The 16,932-nt window shown below is 48.0% G+C and overlaps 2 protein-coding genes across 2 annotated transcripts; one reads left to right on the top strand and one right to left on the bottom strand.

The window, feature by feature from the left end:
* Positions 1-5,257: 5,257 nt before the first annotated feature.
* On the bottom strand, positions 5,258-5,795 carry LOC131906189 (histone H2A.J). Its single transcript, XM_059256974.1, has one exon. It carries the CDS (start codon positions 5,702-5,704, stop codon positions 5,315-5,317), a length of 390 nt encoding a protein of 129 aa, XP_059112957.1. The 5' UTR covers positions 5,705-5,795; the 3' UTR covers positions 5,258-5,314.
* Positions 5,796-8,625: 2,830 nt separating this feature from the next.
* LOC131906188 (histone H4) lies at positions 8,626-9,183 on the top strand. Its single transcript, XM_059256973.1, has one exon. The coding sequence runs from the start codon at positions 8,693-8,695 to the stop codon at positions 9,002-9,004; it is 312 nt and encodes a 103-aa protein (XP_059112956.1). The 5' UTR covers positions 8,626-8,692; the 3' UTR covers positions 9,005-9,183.
* Positions 9,184-16,932: the final 7,749 nt, after the last annotated feature.

The following is a 16,932-nucleotide window of genomic DNA, read 5'->3' as shown; positions in this document are numbered from 1 at the left end:
CCAGAGAACCTTAGAGCTGTGCTTGTGCTCTGAGGAAGAATGTCCCCCAGAGGGACACTTCCCCCCAGTTGGTGGCACTATTTGGGGGAGACTTGGGGGGGGGGGGTTGGCTTTGTTAGAGGAAGTATGTCATGGAAGCGGGCTAAGATTCCCTTTCCTGTTGCTCTCTCTGCTTCGTGCTTGGTTTCAAGATGAAAAAAAATCTCAGCTTGCTGCTACTGCTGCTGCCATGCTGATCCCACGGTCACGGACCCTCTGCAACTGCAAGCCTAAATACACTCTACCATAAGTTGCCCTGCTCCATGGTGTTTTACCACAGAAACAGAAAAGCAACTCACAGGAAAACTTGGGAAACTGGTAACAGACTCACAAGGGTTTCCACCAGCTGACTCTAGTGTTGAAACAGTGCTCACGTGACTCACAGGGGCACTGAATCCGTGCATTTTGTTGCTAGGTACACCTCACTGCCCACTGTATCTCATGCAGATCCTACAGCATTAAAGAGGGATGACTTCCACTGTGTTGTGCTAAGGTTTATGCCTTCTCAGAGTTGAGTTCTCCACTGGATTTCAGGTTTAGATTTTATTTAACAGATTAAGAAAAATCCTGACAAAGCACTAAATAGTCCATTCGGTTTGGGCTTTTAGTGTAATTAAGAAAAGCCAACAATGGATTTGACCATTTCAACACAAGGATGAAATAATGACATTACCCAGTTAGCATGATAAGTACATTTCTCCATAAATAGAATTGCTCTCTAGATTTGGTCTGAGTCTGGTTATTTTAACATTCTATTTGAATTTATGTTCTTTCTGGGAGAGATTTCTGTTAATGGTTGTGTAAGGAAGCTTTTGATTATCAAAACACATTTCCAAATGTGCTGCTAGTTTTATTGGAAAATTGTAGTCATAAAGCCTAACACTGAATGTATCGAGTCCATCTGTAGGAAAAGGGGGATAAGGCCAACGGTTATGATTCGGTCTCTTGTCATGGTGGTCATAATTAGGTACTGTGGTTTCACGAAAGTGCTCTGCTTACGTCACCACTGTGGATACAGGCTCACTCTGGAATGGGGATTAGATGGGGAGTACAGGCTCACAGCACCACGGGGGGCATTGAACACCTTTCTACGTGGGAAACTTAGTGCCCTCATTCACATAACCAGATCCTCAAAGCCCACTGAGGTAACAATTACATCATTTCACTTTATCTGGAGACACAATTTCTCTTCAACCCAGAGAGAAACAGCTGACCAAAGAAAGGATTCCGTCCACTTCAGCTTGGCAAACCAATGAGTTTATTGAGGTTAAAAAGCATGAGGGGTGTCCTCGTTGGCTTTCTGCTGCTGTGGTAAACACCGTGGCCAAAAGCAGCTCAGGCAAGAAAGGGTTTATTTTGACTTACAGCCCACAGTCCATTGTGAAGGGGAGATAGGACAGGAACTCAAGGCAGAAAACAAATTAAAGCGGAAGCCACAGAGGAGTGATGCCCACTAGCTTTCAGCTGCCTTTCATGTCCCTCCCAGGACCCGATAGGGTTATCACTGCCCTAAGTGGGTTGGGCTCTTCCTTCCACATCAACCATTAATCAAGAAAATACTCCATCCAGGTCAATCTATTGGAGGCATTTTCTCAAGTGAGGTTCCTCTTTCCAGATGGCACAAGCCAGTTCAAGTGCAGGCTACCTCACCAAGCCTCCCTGTCTCCTCCAATTGTATACAGCTTATTTAACCTTGAAGAGAGGCCTCCTGTGTCTTGTCAGTTCCCTCAGCTACCTCATTCTCTTGAGCTTCCTTCAATCCTTCCTGCTTCCCTTCAATCCACAGAAAATAGAAAGCCATTTAATACTTTTAAATGGGCTTGATATAGTGTTTCCAAACCAGGTGACTGAGGAAGATTGCGAACCTTTGGTGGTTTGGATGGCAATGGCCATCATAGGCTCAGATGTTTATATGTTTGGTCTCTGGTTGGCAGGAAAGTTTCTGTGAAGGATTAGGTGTGGCCTTGTTGGAGGTGTGTCACTTGGGATTTGAAATCTCAAAAGCCCATGCCTGGCTCAGCCTCTCTGCCTCCTGCTTGTGGATCAGATGTAAGCTCTGAGCTATCACCATGCCTGCCTGCTGCCATGCTCCCTACCATGATGGTCATGGAGTCACCCTCTGAAGCTGTAAGCAAGCCCCCAATTATATGCTTTCTTTTTTAGGTTGCCTTGGTCATGATGTCTCAAGAGATGGAGAAGTAACTAGGCCAGAACCTAAGTCCCATTCTATCAAGCTCAAGCTCTTAATCACCATAGCATTTGCCCTTGCCACTACTGGCTTTGTGGAGTTCACATTTAGCATGCCAGGCACTGCCAACTAGGCATGGGCTAAACCTTTTCATTCCAGGAATGCAAAACTGAACAGACCAGTTCTCTGGGATCCAAAGTCAAAACTGGCTCGGCAGCAAACAGACCCTGGCCAAACTGCACCCTGTCCCACAGAACAGCATATCTCTGCACGGAAAGCAGCAATGTGCAAGTAAACCAAGCACTGTATAGCCATCCAAATGATTGCAGGCCACACCGAAGGTGCTAGACTGCCTTCATCCAGTCTCTTGCCTGAAGCATTGGCCTTTCAAATTACCCTCAAGAACTTTACCAAGGACCACAGGCCGAATGATTTTTCAGACCTGTTTCTGTCAATAGATCAATCCAATTTTTAAAAAACCTCATCAGAAGTGGTGAAGAGCAGTATTTAAACGGATCCTAAGCATTTCTAGAGCAGTAGTGAAGGTTGAGCGGAAATGGAGGCACTCATCATCTTATAGCTTGTTTATCTTGCTCTTCCAGTTAGATTTCTCATGTTAAGAATCATGAGAAAGGGCTGGAGAGATGGCTCAGAGGTTAAGAGCACTGACTGCTCTTCCAGAGGTCCTGAGTTCAATTCCCAGCACCCACATGGTGGCTCACAACCATCTGTAATGAGATCTGGCACCCTCTTCTGTATATATAATAAATAAATCTTAAAAAAAAAAAAATCATGAGAAAAAGGCAAATGGGTTAGGTTTTGTGACCTTTGTCCTTACTTCTTCATGATTTGGGTAATCCCAGATGCTCAAATCTATTAAGTTAGACTCAAACGTCAAACCAGCACTTGAAAACTAGGTATGTTTGAGTCTGTAAATGGGAACTCATGGATACAGGTGACTGCATGTATACTGGCTCCAAGTGGTATCCTTCACAAGGGAATTTTACTCTTTTGAGACAATGTCCCTGTGCAGCCCTATCTATCCCAGAACATGTAGCTCAGACAGGCCTTGAACTCAGGCTCTTCCCTGTCTCCCTAGTGCTGGAATTAGAGTTGTAAACCACACTTGGCTACAATTCTTTAAAACTCCTACAGCTGGGGAAAGCTGTCCTCCAGGCATGACAAGACCTGCTCTTGTCAACTCTCAACACTTGTGAAAACCTGCAGGTGACCTGCACAAGATAGGACCCACTTTGTCATTGATGGACACAAGGCCCCCACCTTTCACGCCAAAATTTATGCAGTTCATGGTTGTTAGGGGATGGGCTCCCAAGGACCCCTTTCCCCTCCCTCAGGATTTACAAACAGCCGCTCTTTTCCTTCATGTTGCCTTATGCTTTTGTAAGGAGGCCCAACTGGTTCACCTAGCTATACCTGGGTGATCACATTTCTATTCCTGACCTTGGTGCTCCACCAGCTGAGTAGGTATTTGTTCACATCTTGGTTCACATAATACTACACGTTTACCTAGAATTTAAGTCACAAGGGCAAACCCTTAGTCCTTGTAGGAAATGGCATTTTTCAATATAAGTATCTAATGCTAATACATGGTACTAAAATCATCTTAGTCCTCCAAACAAGTATGAAAAGTTTACCTCCTGAAATTGCCCTAATGCCACTGGAGTCTGTTCTCCTCAGGTGTCAGAAGGAGCAATCTACCTCTTTATGAGAGGTGTGTGTGATGTGATCTTTGTACATCTTCCAAGATTACCACAGAGTAATTCCACTATCCACTCAACCAACAGCAGAGAACCAAATACGGACAGACACTGGTTTGTAATATATTATTTATTTGTCCTATTTCCTGTCTTCAGGAACTATGAAAAAAAAATGTGGGTTTCAGGACAGTGGCTGGCCTCATTCACTGCTGTACTCCCCGCACTGGATAATAGCGCATGGTGTAGACAGCCAATCACCACTGGGGATGAGGGGGAAAGGGCCAGCCACTACAAATGAAGGGGAAGACGTCAACTGACTCCCAGGAAAAAAAAAAAAAAAAAAAAAAAATGAACCCAGAGTGAAACCTACCCTGGGGTGGTTTTTGTGGATCCTGTGGGCAGAATGACAGTTACTGAGAATGAAATGGAATGGCCAAGAAGGGAAGAACAGCTTTTCCAGGGCCCTACGTGTTTCTCCTTGCTCTTACCTCTCATGACCTTTCCTTTCCTTACCCGGGCATTACACAACTCTACAGCTAATGGAAAAAACGGGACTCCTGGGAAGTTAAGAGTTATCCCTAAAAGTAGGGTTTAATTCTAAATAAAATGAAGCCAGTTTCCAAAGGCAATGCTGTTATGAAGCTAAAGCTTGAGGGGGAAATGTGTGTATATATTTTGAGACATATTCCTAACGTAGCTCAGGAATGGCCTCTGAACTCACCAGCCACGAACACGTTTTAGTCCCCGTGGCAAGTGTGCGCCACCATGAGCAGAAGGAGAAAATTTAAAAAACTGCTAAACACATACTAAAGGCTGAGAGCCCCGCTGTTATGCAATACCGACCAGGGAGCAATCTTCATGACTCACTTCCGTACTGCACAAATTACTTCATTTTAAAGAAACGTGAACACAAGGGTGTGAGGTGAAGGTGGCTGGTATTCAGATCATGAACACGTAGTATCTATTAGCTTAAAAAGACTATCGATCCTAACTAAATTACTAGCACCCATCAAGGTCCCTAAGTTGTCTTCTCCAAGTAACTCAACCTTTCTAAGTATGGGCAGCGAGGCAACTTCTTGCCCATTGCTGGAAACACCTCTCCTACCACTCCTTCCTGCGAAGGCCTGGCAGTTAGGCAAAGTTAATTCCAGAATACCCTCCCCGTTTCTCCTACCTACTGTGGTGCAAGGAGTGGAGGGAGGCTCCCAACCCACCCCCTGGGTCCCCTCTGGCTCCCACATGGCCTCAAGGGTGGCCCGCGTCCCCACCCAGCACCCCGTCGGTCCCGCGACTACACAGCTCTCCGGATTACTCGCTTTTGACCGACTTTATTGGCTGCGGACTGCGGCGGGCTCTGCACCCGTCGGGTTCACTTGCTCTTCACCTTCTGGCTCTCGGTCTTCTTGGGCAGCAGCACGGCCTGGATGTTGGGCAGGACGCCGCCCTGAGCGATGGTCACGCGGCCCAGCAGCTTGTTGAGCTCCTCGTCGTTGCGGATGGCCAGCTGCAGGTGGCGCGGGATGATGCGCGTCTTCTTGTTGTCGCGCGCCGCGTTGCCAGCCAGCTCCAGGATCTCGGCCGTCAGGTACTCCAGCACCGCCGCCAGGTACACCGGCGCGCCCGCGCCCACGCGCTCCGCGTAGTTGCCCTTGCGCAGCAGCCGGTGCACGCGGCCCACGGGGAACTGCAGGCCCGCGCGCGACGAGCGCGACTTGGCCTTGGCGCGCACCTTGCCGCCCTGCTTGCCTCGCCCCGACATGCTCGACCCGGCGCCGGGAGCTCCAACACCAGCCCGCTCAGTTCCGGGATGCCGTGCGCCACTCCGGAACTACCTCGCCAAACTCTGCAGCCGCGGCCGCCTGTGACAGGCAGGCGCCGCGCCCAATCAGCTCGCCCGAGCAGAGGGCCCGCCTTCCAAGACTTGTCCCAATCAAAACCGCAAATTCCTAGTCCTAATTTACATAGTTCGCAGGCTTTCTTGGTCTTGTTGGAACTGGCAGGTGTCTGTAATCCCAGCACTAGGGTAGCGGAGGCCGGAGGATTGCCAAAATCTTGAGGTCGGCCTTATCTATTTTGAGATTCAGACCAGCCTGATAGGAAGGAAGGAAGAGAGGGAAGGTAAAAAGGGGAATTAAGGGAAGCCAGGCACATTGGTGCAGGTCTGTAATCCCAGCTCTTGAGATGGAGTCGGAGGTTGTCGCTCATTGCTCCACCAAGACTTTAGAATACTCTAGACTGAGATGCTGGAGGAAGGATGCTTCGACTTGTTCTTATATATGTAAATTATAGGCCTGTGGCATTTGAAATAAAATAAGATTTTTTTATTTAATTAGCGATTACTTTCCACTGATTCACTGAGATACTTCAGTTTACCACATTTTCTGAATGTTATACAACTGATGTAAAGTCAAACGTTGGTTAAAAATGCCGTGTAGATTTTTTAGTATCCATTTAATTAAAAGATCACAAATTTAACCTCTCCCTATTCTAATTACGATTTGATTTCATTGAATAAAGTTCCCAGAGCGAAGTGTGGTGGGGCCTGCCTGTGATCTTAATTTTAAGGAGGGTCAGTTCAAGGTCATCATTAGCCACAGAGTTCCCACCCAGCCTGAACGGCATAGGATCCTGTCCCAAACACAGAATAAACACACACACACACACACACACACACACACACACACACACACACACTCTCTCTCTCTCTCTCTCTCTCTCTCTCTCTCTCTCTCTCTCACGACAAAACCAGTTTACACGTATTTATGTATGTCTTTATTGTCTAGCACAATGATGAATAAACAGTAGCTGGGGGCTCAAATACACCTCTTTGGATCTGAGCAATATAAATTCCACCATAAAGGTGATCGATCATCGTGGAACCCGACAACTTCCTCAAAATCCTGGCTTTACCACCTAACACCTGACCTTAATACATTATTTAATGTCTGGAGGCATTCAACAGGTTCTATTACATACTGAGTCAATGCCTCTGGAAGCCTCTGGTGCAGTTTCAGCAAGAAAATACTAGAATGACTTCTGTAAACCAGCTTAAATTTGTGCTTATATCATAGAAAAGTCCTTTTCTTTTCTTTTCCATTTTTTTTTTTTTGATACAGGCTTTTACAGACTTTGAAAAAGTATTCTAGAGGCAGCTTTGCCTTATTTTTGTAAGAATTCTAGAAAGCCAAGGACTTAAAATCATGAGATAAGATTTAATGACTCGCTGGGCGGTGGTGGCACAAGCCTTTAATCCCAGCACTCAGGAGGCAGAGGCAGGCAAATCTCTGTGAGTTCAAGGCCAGCCTGGTCTACACTGTGAATTCCAGGACAGCCAGGGCCACACAGAGAAACCTCATTTTGAAAAACAAACAAACAAACAAAAAGACTTAATGACTCAGGCTTTTTTCCCTCCAAATATCCTAGGGCTCAGTTAATCTTTAACATACTGTTTGAGTTATGGGGATTGAAGATTGAAAAGTACTGTAGATTAAAAGCATTTAGAAATATAAAAATTTAGGAAACCATTTTCCTGCTGGGAAGCTTATCTTTAAAACTACAGACCAACAACAATTTACTAAAATGCTCGGTCCTCAACAAGCTCATTAAGCACCTGGGAAAGTGTTGTGAACTCTCCCTTAAATCCGGCTGTCTTCTAAATGCAGTCTTCTCTTAAAAAAAAAAAAAAAAAAACCACCTCTGGGCAGGGTGGCACATGCCTTTAATCCCAGCACTCAAGAGGCAGAGACAGGTGTTTCTCTGACTCCTAGTTCCAGGCCAGCCTGGTCTACAAACTGAGTTCCAGGACCGTGTTAGGGCTGTTACACAAAGAAACCCCGTTTAAAAAGGAACAAAACACCAAAAGAACCCTTTTCTGGCTTGGGAATTCCCAGTAAAAATCTCTTCAAAGTCATGCTTCCGACAAATGTAACTTTACAACACCTTTGAATGGGGAGGGGGTGAAATGTAGTTGAGTTTGTCTAACCCAGGCTGGCCTCCAGCTGGTGGCAATCCTCCTGCCTCAACCTCCAGAGAGCTGTGATTACAGGTGTGAGTCACTACACCTGACGAGAACTTTTAAGTTTTAAATGCAAGCTCTGCGATGCAAGCTTATCTAAGTGACACGTTACAATAGCTCAGCTAAGTAACTATAAAAGCAGACGGTTGGTTGAAAAGAAAATACTGATGTGTTCGCCCGGCAGGAGAAGCAGAAAACTCCACACACTGCAGAAAAACAGTTGAAAACAAACGGGAAGTGGAGAGAGGAGTAAAATAATTTTCTTAGCGTGGTCACAGGAGAAAGTGACTGTTCTCTTCTCCATCCACTCAAAAGACTCAGACGTGAAAATGAATATTGCTTTACCATCATATCTAGTAAGCTAGATTTCTAATCATTTTCACATTATTTTGCAGTAAAGAATAAGCATTCAGCTTAGATAGCGAATCAGAGCATACTGAAGATAGCATGTTGCGACCTTTTTATTTGCGCTAAGGAAGAGAAAAAGAAATTGTTAGCTGATATTGTTTAAATTTTCAAATATGCTAGGGTTTTTCAGATTTGAGGCGGGAATAAAAAGTCTTCCGGTATTGGAGCTACCGCAGCCGGGAGTAAAGAACCAGGGGGTGGAGCCTATGGCTCCGCCTACTCCTTGCTGTTTTCAAACAGGTCCGCAACCAGAGAATATAAGCTCTTGCTGGCGGGCTCTGTAAGGTCGTTTTCTCTTGTTCCATTCTTCACCGGGTGGAGACGATGTCTGGACGTGGCAAAGGCGGCAAAGGGCTCGGAAAGGGCGGCGCTAAGCGGCACCGCAAGGTCCTGCGAGACAACATCCAGGGCATCACCAAGCCCGCCATCCGGCGCTTGGCTCGGCGTGGCGGCGTCAAGCGCATCTCGGGGCTCATCTACGAGGAGACCCGCGGTGTCCTCAAAGTGTTTCTGGAGAACGTGATCCGCGACGCCGTCACCTACACCGAGCACGCCAAGCGCAAGACGGTCACGGCCATGGACGTGGTCTACGCGCTCAAGCGCCAGGGCCGCACTCTTTATGGCTTCGGCGGCTGAGCGCGTCCACCGGCTCTGGGCCTTCCTTGGTCTCTTGCATCACCACCCCTAACCCAAAGGCCCTTTTCAGGGCCCCCAAAGCATCAAAAAAGGAGCTGGGGAAACTTAATCGGGATAGGAGGCAGGTTACCTTAAAGAGGTTGGGTCGTTCAGGGGTTACCAATGCGGCTTGCATTGTTGTACATGCAAATCAAGCTACGTGCAAGCACGTTCTCATTGGACCGGTGGGCCTCGTGGCTCCGCCCCCCGACTGGGGAACGTGATCAGTAAGCTTGCTGAGTGCTGTTGGTCTGCGTGAATGACTTTTCTTTGCTTGTTTCTGGGTGCCAGGCCGAAAGCTGGCGACGCGCGAACGGAGCCCTAGGGCTCGGTGGCTGCGTCCCGCTCTGCGACCTCTAGACCTCGCAAGTGGCAGTCGCTCACCAGAGGGAAAAGTCTGAAGATCCACGTTCATTAATGGCAGAGAGAATGAGGACTGGGGCGGAGGCTTGGGACCCCAAATTAAAGTGACCCTGCAGCGTAAACTCGGCTTTGTTAGCAGTAGCCATTTCCCTGCCTTAACGATGTGCCTTTGACAAGGGAGGGCTCGGGGTCGTACTTTAGGTCAGGCTGGTCAGCTTTCCGAGTTCGGATTCCACAGACCTGGCTGTAAGTCTCATTTTAAGAATGTCCTTAAGTCTCTAGAGAGGAGGGATTAAAGAACCCGAGCTACTCTTAACAGTCCTGAGTTGATTTCTCAGCACCCAAGTAGGTTAGCTCACAGTCACCTGTAGCTCCAGCGCCAGAGCATCAAGATGCCTTTGGCTTCCTTGGGCACCTGGACTCAGGTCTGCATACCCACTCTCTCCATACACATAACCAAAAAATTAACTTTTTTTCAATGTCCTAGTTTTTTGACATTTGGAGTTCACCGGTCTTCTCACTGGCTTAGGGAATAGGAGACATTCTTGGGCTTCCCTCAGCAGGAACCTGGCATTTCATTAGGAATGGTTATCTCGTCTGAAAAGCTTTCAGTGGCAGGCACTTTGTGCCATCTTTCAGCAGATTTATCTTAAGTATTGCTAAAGACCACTTTATAGCTGTGGACGGGACAACGAAGAATTAAAAACTTGGAGCTTGGATTTGAACTCGGCCGTGTGCGACTTTACACAGCTTCATTTTATGTGCCCCTGGTTTTACCGGTCAGGCTCCCCTGTCTCTGTCGCTGACATTTCACTTCCAGCCTTCTGAGCATATAACGGTGATGTTAATTTCAGAGGACGTTAATCTAACGAACTCATTTCCTATAAGCAAGTGAAAAACTGAGTTACTTATTTTTCTGTCTTTAGAAATATTTTTCCGTTACAGTTATTTGGTTTTATATTTTCAAAATCTCTCATTTTCCCTTTTGTCCAGTGCACTAATTTTTTTTTTAGTTAAATTTGGTGATTTTCGTTTTTTTGTGAAGCCATGTTACACAGAGAAACTCTATCTCAAAAAAAATTTAAAAAAAGGAAAGAAAAGTTGAATATTAAAGAGCCTGCATATTCATGCGGCACTCTATCTCAGAAGCAGTCAACCTTCAGACATACTCATGGGAGGGAAAAGGTGGTGATGTGCTGTGGTAGCGTGGAGATTTGGTGGCAGTCTTCGATTTTCCTATGTCTGGTCATTTTAAGAATGAGTCATGGGCTCAAGAGATGGCTCCATGGTTAAGAATACTGGCTGCTCTTCTGAAGGCCAGAGTTTGGTTCTCAACACCCACATCAGACTCCTTACAGCTGCCTGTGACTCCAACTCCAGGGGGATCCGACACCTCATCTCCAAGAGCACCTGTACTTACATTCTCATACACACACAGACTCACAGACACACACACACACACACACACACACACACACACACACACACACAATGAATCCACATGATGGACGGACTGGGCATTTCAGTTCAGTACCAGGTGTTAAAGTGATGCTTTCATGTAATATGAACTCATAAACACCCCTTTTACCAGGAATCCTCCTATTACAAATCTAGTGGATTTTTGTACTTGAATCTTAACTGCTTTTAACAAAACATTTTATTTAGAACAAGTAGCCCAGTGGTGGTGGCATACACCTTTAATCCCAGCACTCAGGAGGCAGAGGCAGGTGGAGCCCTGTGAGTCCAAGGCCAGCCTGGTCTGTAGAGTGTGTTTCAGGACAGCCAGAGCTATGTAGAGAGACCCTGTCTCAAAACAACAACGAAACCCATACACAAGATGAATGTTGGCTATTCACACAACTTGAGCAGCAGGGAGAGCTTTACAGCTAGGCTCTGCCCCTGAGCAGCACCAACTGCCAGGTGCTGCCCCCAGACTTCTCCAATTGTCATAATAGCCATTCCCAGCCCTCCGAGGTGGGAGAGTGGCCAGGCCCCACACTACAGAAAAAAAAAAATCCCACCAATCCCTGAGCTTGCCCCAAGATCAAACCACATAATCCCTCCAATTCTAGATCACCCGGGGAAAGCTCCACCTCCCCAAGAAACGCTATATAATCCTGTCTCCAGCTCAATTCTCTGCTGCTTCTCACCTGAGGAGAGGCAGCCACTCTCCTGGGTTTTTCCCTCCCAATAAATTTCTTGTGTGAGGTTTGTTTGTCTATTCCTTGGCTCCCAACTGCCAGGATACCTTTCCCCTCGGAGCTGTAACATTCATAATGACTCAGCAGGTAAAGGTACTTGCTGCTAAGCCTGAAGGCCTGAGTTCTATTCCAGAGACCCACATATTGGAAGAACAGAATCTGCAAATTGTCCTCTGACTTTTATACATTCACATAATGACTCCCAATAAATAAATAAATAGATGAAATAAGACATATTTTTAAAAATATTTAATGCTGGGGGTGTGGTTTGTGTGTGTGAGGGGGCTCAGTAAAGAAACTGCCACAATGGCCACTCCATTTTTAGTTGGAAGGGTTTTATTGTGAATAAGGGAAAGAGAATATCCAGAGGAAGAGTCAAGAGCAGAGAGAAAAAGAAGTAGATTGGACAGGGCAGGGCTAAGGAAGCAGAGTGCAGAGAAGAGTAAAGATAGCAAGAGATAATGCTTATGGGGGGGGGCGGGTCTGGTGGGTAGAGACCGGACACTGAGGGAATCCGGAGGCCGACATGGACTTTGATATGCAACCATATGAAGATCCATGTTCCCCTTCTTCCAGAGGCAACGGAAACAGCTCCTTTTGGGGGTGGAAAAGCCATTTCACAAGTTCCTAAGGAATGCTGGCTTTTATCTAACTGCCATATGTCCTTCTGTAGTCTAGCTTGAGTTCATTTCCAGACATATGGACTTCCTGATCTGTTTGGTAAGGCACCTGTTTCACATACATGAGGCGCAGGACAACAAAACACTCCAAGTCTAGTCTTATGAATCCAGTTATTTTATAAGTGCATAAGGAAAATGAGCAAACCCCTGCTGTACCTCTCCCTCCCCAAACGTCTGCTTTGCAGAAATCATGAGCAACTGAGTCACACAATATGCCTCATGTATTGAAAAATGAATTCATTATTTTTTCTTTGCTCCCCAAAACGTAGGTACTGGGGGTTCTTGCATCTTTAGTCCTCCCGCTGCTGTCAGGTTTGAACTGACTTTCACGTAATGCAATGCCCCTAGAATTCAGTGTTGATAAATGACATCCCACCTGTTCTGAGCAAGTGACAAGCCACCCACCTCTGTTCACTTGGTCACTTCCTAATCCGATTCCTCCCACAACTTGTAGCCCCCACTTCATCGACAGCGGAGTACCCAGTGTTGAGCTGAGAACATTGTCTGCTTACTGTGATCCTCACAACAGCTTCCCCAAAATAACTTTGTTCACTTCGTATAGACTGAAGGTGTTAATAAGATCAACACAGGAGCCGAGTGGCGGTGGCGCAGAGCCAGGCAGATCTCTGTGAGTTCGAGGCCAGCCTGGCCTACAAAGCGAGTTCCAGGAAAGACACAAAGCTACACAGAGAAACCCCGCCTTGAAAAAACAAAACAAAACAAAACAAAAAGATCGACACAGGACATAAAGCTAGCAGAGAAGCCTTGATTTAAACTCAAATCAGCTTTAATTCTCAATACAATTAACTTCTATTGTCCCAGAAGAACATGTGTTTTCAAAGTAAGTGATTATTAAGTTAAATTAACTAATTAGTTTTAGAATAGTTAAAAGTTTGTGTGAACACAGGCCTAAATTAACCCAGAACAATGCTACTTGGCAAAAATAAAACACCATGATGTTGAAAGACCCCCTGATGGCAGTCTTCCCTCAGGAGAGACCCTTGCCCAAGGAACACACCAAAACCACGAGTCAGATGCAAAAGCAAGAGGCTTTATTCCGGAACATGGGTACCCGGGGCGACACAATCTCTCGAGGAGCTCAAGGGACTGGCGCGCCCACGGGCTGGAGCAGAGGGTTTTTATAGGGTCGGGCAGCCGAAGCTCGGGTACAGAAGCAAGAAGCTTGGTTACAGGGTTTTGATTGGATGATGCAAATGAGGCCAGTTCTGATTGGATGATGCAAATGAGGCCAGGTTCAAACCCAGGTCAGCTCGTGGTTTCTCCCCGAGCTTCTGTCTAGGGTACAGGGTGTTTTCCCGACCTTTTTCTGACCTTTTAGTTCCTCACTCTGGGGCTAGGTGGCTAACTGAGCTCCTCAGTACCTCTCAGGCTTTATTCAAAAACAGCCAAGCTAAGCTATGTTAGGCGGGGAGGCTGGGGATCTTTCATTCCCCCATTTTCTTATCGCAGGAATGGAATCCTCCATTCATGGGGGAGATTGGTGACGTGACTCGAGTTCCATCTGGTTGAGCCTTTGGTATTGCTGAGTTAATACCAAAGTCAGAAGGGGTCCCAGAAGGGTGGAAATGAGGGTGGTGAGCCAGGGGGACCTTCTGAACCATCTTTTAAACCATCCCTGTTGCTTTCAATTTCTCTTACCACCCCAGTATGATCCGCATAGAGGCAACATTCCTCTTTAAGGGCGGCACATAACCCTCCCTCCTGTAAGAATATGATGTCGAGTCCCCTTCTGTTCTGGAGCACTACTTCAGAGAGGGAGGTCAGGGATTTTTCTAAGGCGCTTACTGATTCCTCTAGGTCCCGAATGTCCTGATTCATGGCCGCTTGGAGCTGTCTGGATTGTTGGGTTTCCATTAGGGCGGTGGTGCCTGTCCCTACCTCGGCTGCTATTCCTCCCATAGTCAGCCCCCCCAATAATAGGGCCAGAGTGAGAGACGCCGGCCCTCTCTTATACCGATAGGGTCTCATCTCAAAGTGTGGGTAAATCTCCTCTGGTGTATGATATACAACTCGATGAGCATATAAAAATCAGAGGTAGCATTGAGGGCTGAGGCTGAAACGCAGGGGGTGAGCCCAGTATTACATGCCCAATAGGTACCATTAGGGCCGGTGACATAACCAGAGACAGCACTTATGGATAGGGTGCGGTTACACAGGTGTTGGTGGGTGCGGGGGACGCTCCCTAGACATAGTCCTTGTCCTGACACCCCTGAGATTGTGAGCTTATGTTGGGCTGTCCCTAGACATTGGCCCGGAGGGGGACTGTGAGTATTAAGCCCCTGCTAGCAGACCCAAGAACCGGTCTCCGGCTCCCGGCCGGGGCGGCCTGGCAGTGGCCGGAGTTATATCTGGGCTGGCAATCGAACCGGGTCGAGGGGTAATCCTCGGGGGTGCTGGAACAGGTAAGGAGGGGCGCTTCTGGTCAGAGAGAACCTGATTGGGGCCTATAGGGGCGGAGGCCTCCTCAATCCCAAGCTCGACAGTGAATCCTACGCCCCGATCATATCCGGTTTCATATAACCTGAGCCCCTGACCTCGGTGGACCCAGCTGAGCAAGACCCCCCCCCCCCCCTGTAGCCTTCCTGAAACCTCTATTGGTCTGGATCAGGTCCCAGCTGGAGCTAGGACTCCAATATGCTGCGCCAGTGGTCTCGCAGCCCCATTGGGCGCAGAAGAAATCTCCTTCTGCCCCCCCCCCCCGCATTTCTTGGCGAGGGCCCAGCCCCTCCCATCCCCCCGGACAGACATAAAAGTCCGACTGGGCAAATCTACATCTTGCTCGAGGGTGACGGCATCCCGGATCCGGCCAATGCACCCCCCCCCCCCCCCCCCCCCGGTGGGTGGAGGAGTTTAAGGCATCTGCCAGACCGTTTCCCCAGTTTGTGAGATGACCTTATGTTCCTGCTGGGTCGGTCTCCCCGGCAGCCTTCACATGAGAGGCGTGGATCCATGCAGCAATCGACCTTGAGTGCAGTGGGGGTGGTCAGCAAGACAGTGTAGGGCCCCTTCCACCGTGACTCTAGATTCTTAGTCTGGTGGCGCCGGACCCAAACGGAGTCCCCAATCTGGAACCACCGGCTTGTCCAGCTGCTCTCGGTAGGCTCCAGCCAAGGGTCTCCAGATCTCCTTCTGCACCAGCTGGAGGGCCTGTAGATGTGCCTCTAAAGTGGGGCTGGTGGCAAAAGATGAGATATCAGGATGGGGAAATTTCACGACTGGGGGTGGGGTCCCATATAGAATTTCAAGAGGGGTTAGGCCGTGCGGCCCAGGAGTATTCCGGGCTCGGTAAAGAGCCAAGGGAAGTAGGAGCACCCAATCTCTAGTGCCAGTTGCAAGCGTTAATTTGGTTAAAGTCTCCTTAATTGTCCTATTAGCTTGCTCTACCTGTCCTGAACTCTGGGGGCGGTTTCCAATTAACCCCCAATAATTTGGCCACTTTCTGACTTATCAGAGAGACGAAGGCATGCCCGTTGTCCGACCCCAATATATGAGGCATCCCATACCTGGGGAAGATCTCTTCCAACAGTTTCTTTGTTACCATATTAGCCGCCTCATTCTTGGTTGGAAACGCCCCAATCCATCCTGAAAAGGTGTCCACGAAGACCAGGAGGCACCGGCACCCACAGAGTCCGGGCCCAACCTCCGTGAAGTCTATTTCCCAATGTACACCTGGGCGATGCCCTCGTTGACGAGCCCCTTTGTTTAGATGAATCTTTCCTGCATTGACCTGAGCACAGGCTGGGCAGGTGGAAGATACCTGCTGAGGCACCCGGTCCTGGTTTAGCACAGTCCCAGTATTTTTGTCCAGCAGGGTCTTCATTTTATTCTTGCTCAAATGGGTCAGCTCATGAAGGAACCTCAGCATATATCGGGTATGGGAGGTTGGCATGACCACTCGATCCCCTAATATATAGGCTTGCCTCTGTTGTTCCCAGCCCGCCCCCATTTTCTTTGCTAGCTCATGGTCTTCGGGGCTGTATGGCATGGGCTCTCTGCCATCCGAAGGGCCTGGATGAGCGCGATCAGTTCCGCCCGCTGGGCCGAAGTCCCAGGCGGGAGGGCCGAGGCCCATATCACTTCGGACTCAGTGGTGACAGCTGCCCTGGCCCTGCATTCTTCTCCTTCCAGGAAGCTGCTCCCATCTGTGTACCAGACAGACGACGTCTGGGTTCTTAAGCGGCTGATCCATCAGGTCAGGGCGGGTGCCATGTGCTTCGGCTAAAATCTGGAGGCAATCATGCTCCATAGAGGGGCTAGGCAGTGGCAGCAAGGTGGCAGGGTTAAGGGAAACTATGGGTCCGAACGTAACCCGGTCTGAGTCCAGGAGTAAGGCCTGATAATAAGTCATCCTGGCGTTGGAAAGCCATTGTCGGACCAAGGCCTCCACGGCATGGAAGGCCAATACAGTCAGGGGCTGGCCTAGGGTCAGTTTCCCGGCATCCTTAAGTAGAACTGCAATGGCTGCCATCATGCAGAGGCAGGGAGGCCATCCTGTGGCCACGGGGTCTGATTTCTTAGACAAGTATGCTACAGGTCTCTTCCAAGGTCCCAGTTTTTGCACCAGTACCCCTTTAGCAAAACCCGAGTTCTCGTCTACAAACAGTTCAAGGGGTTTGGTAATATC

The sequence above is a fragment of the Peromyscus eremicus genome, chromosome 3, assembly GCF_949786415.1.
Source record: "Peromyscus eremicus chromosome 3, PerEre_H2_v1, whole genome shotgun sequence".
NCBI lineage: Eukaryota > Metazoa > Chordata > Mammalia > Rodentia > Cricetidae > Peromyscus > Peromyscus eremicus.
This window is presented reverse-complemented; position numbering and strand designations above follow the sequence as displayed.

What these genes read in the sequence shown, in the direction of transcription:
- LOC131906189 (XM_059256974.1), bottom strand. Translation starts at nt 5,704, where the DNA reads ATGTCGGGGCGAGGCAAGCAGGGCGGCAAGGTGCGCGCCAAGGCCAAG.
- LOC131906188 (XM_059256973.1), top strand. Translation starts at nt 8,693, where the DNA reads ATGTCTGGACGTGGCAAAGGCGGCAAAGGGCTCGGAAAGGGCGGCGCT.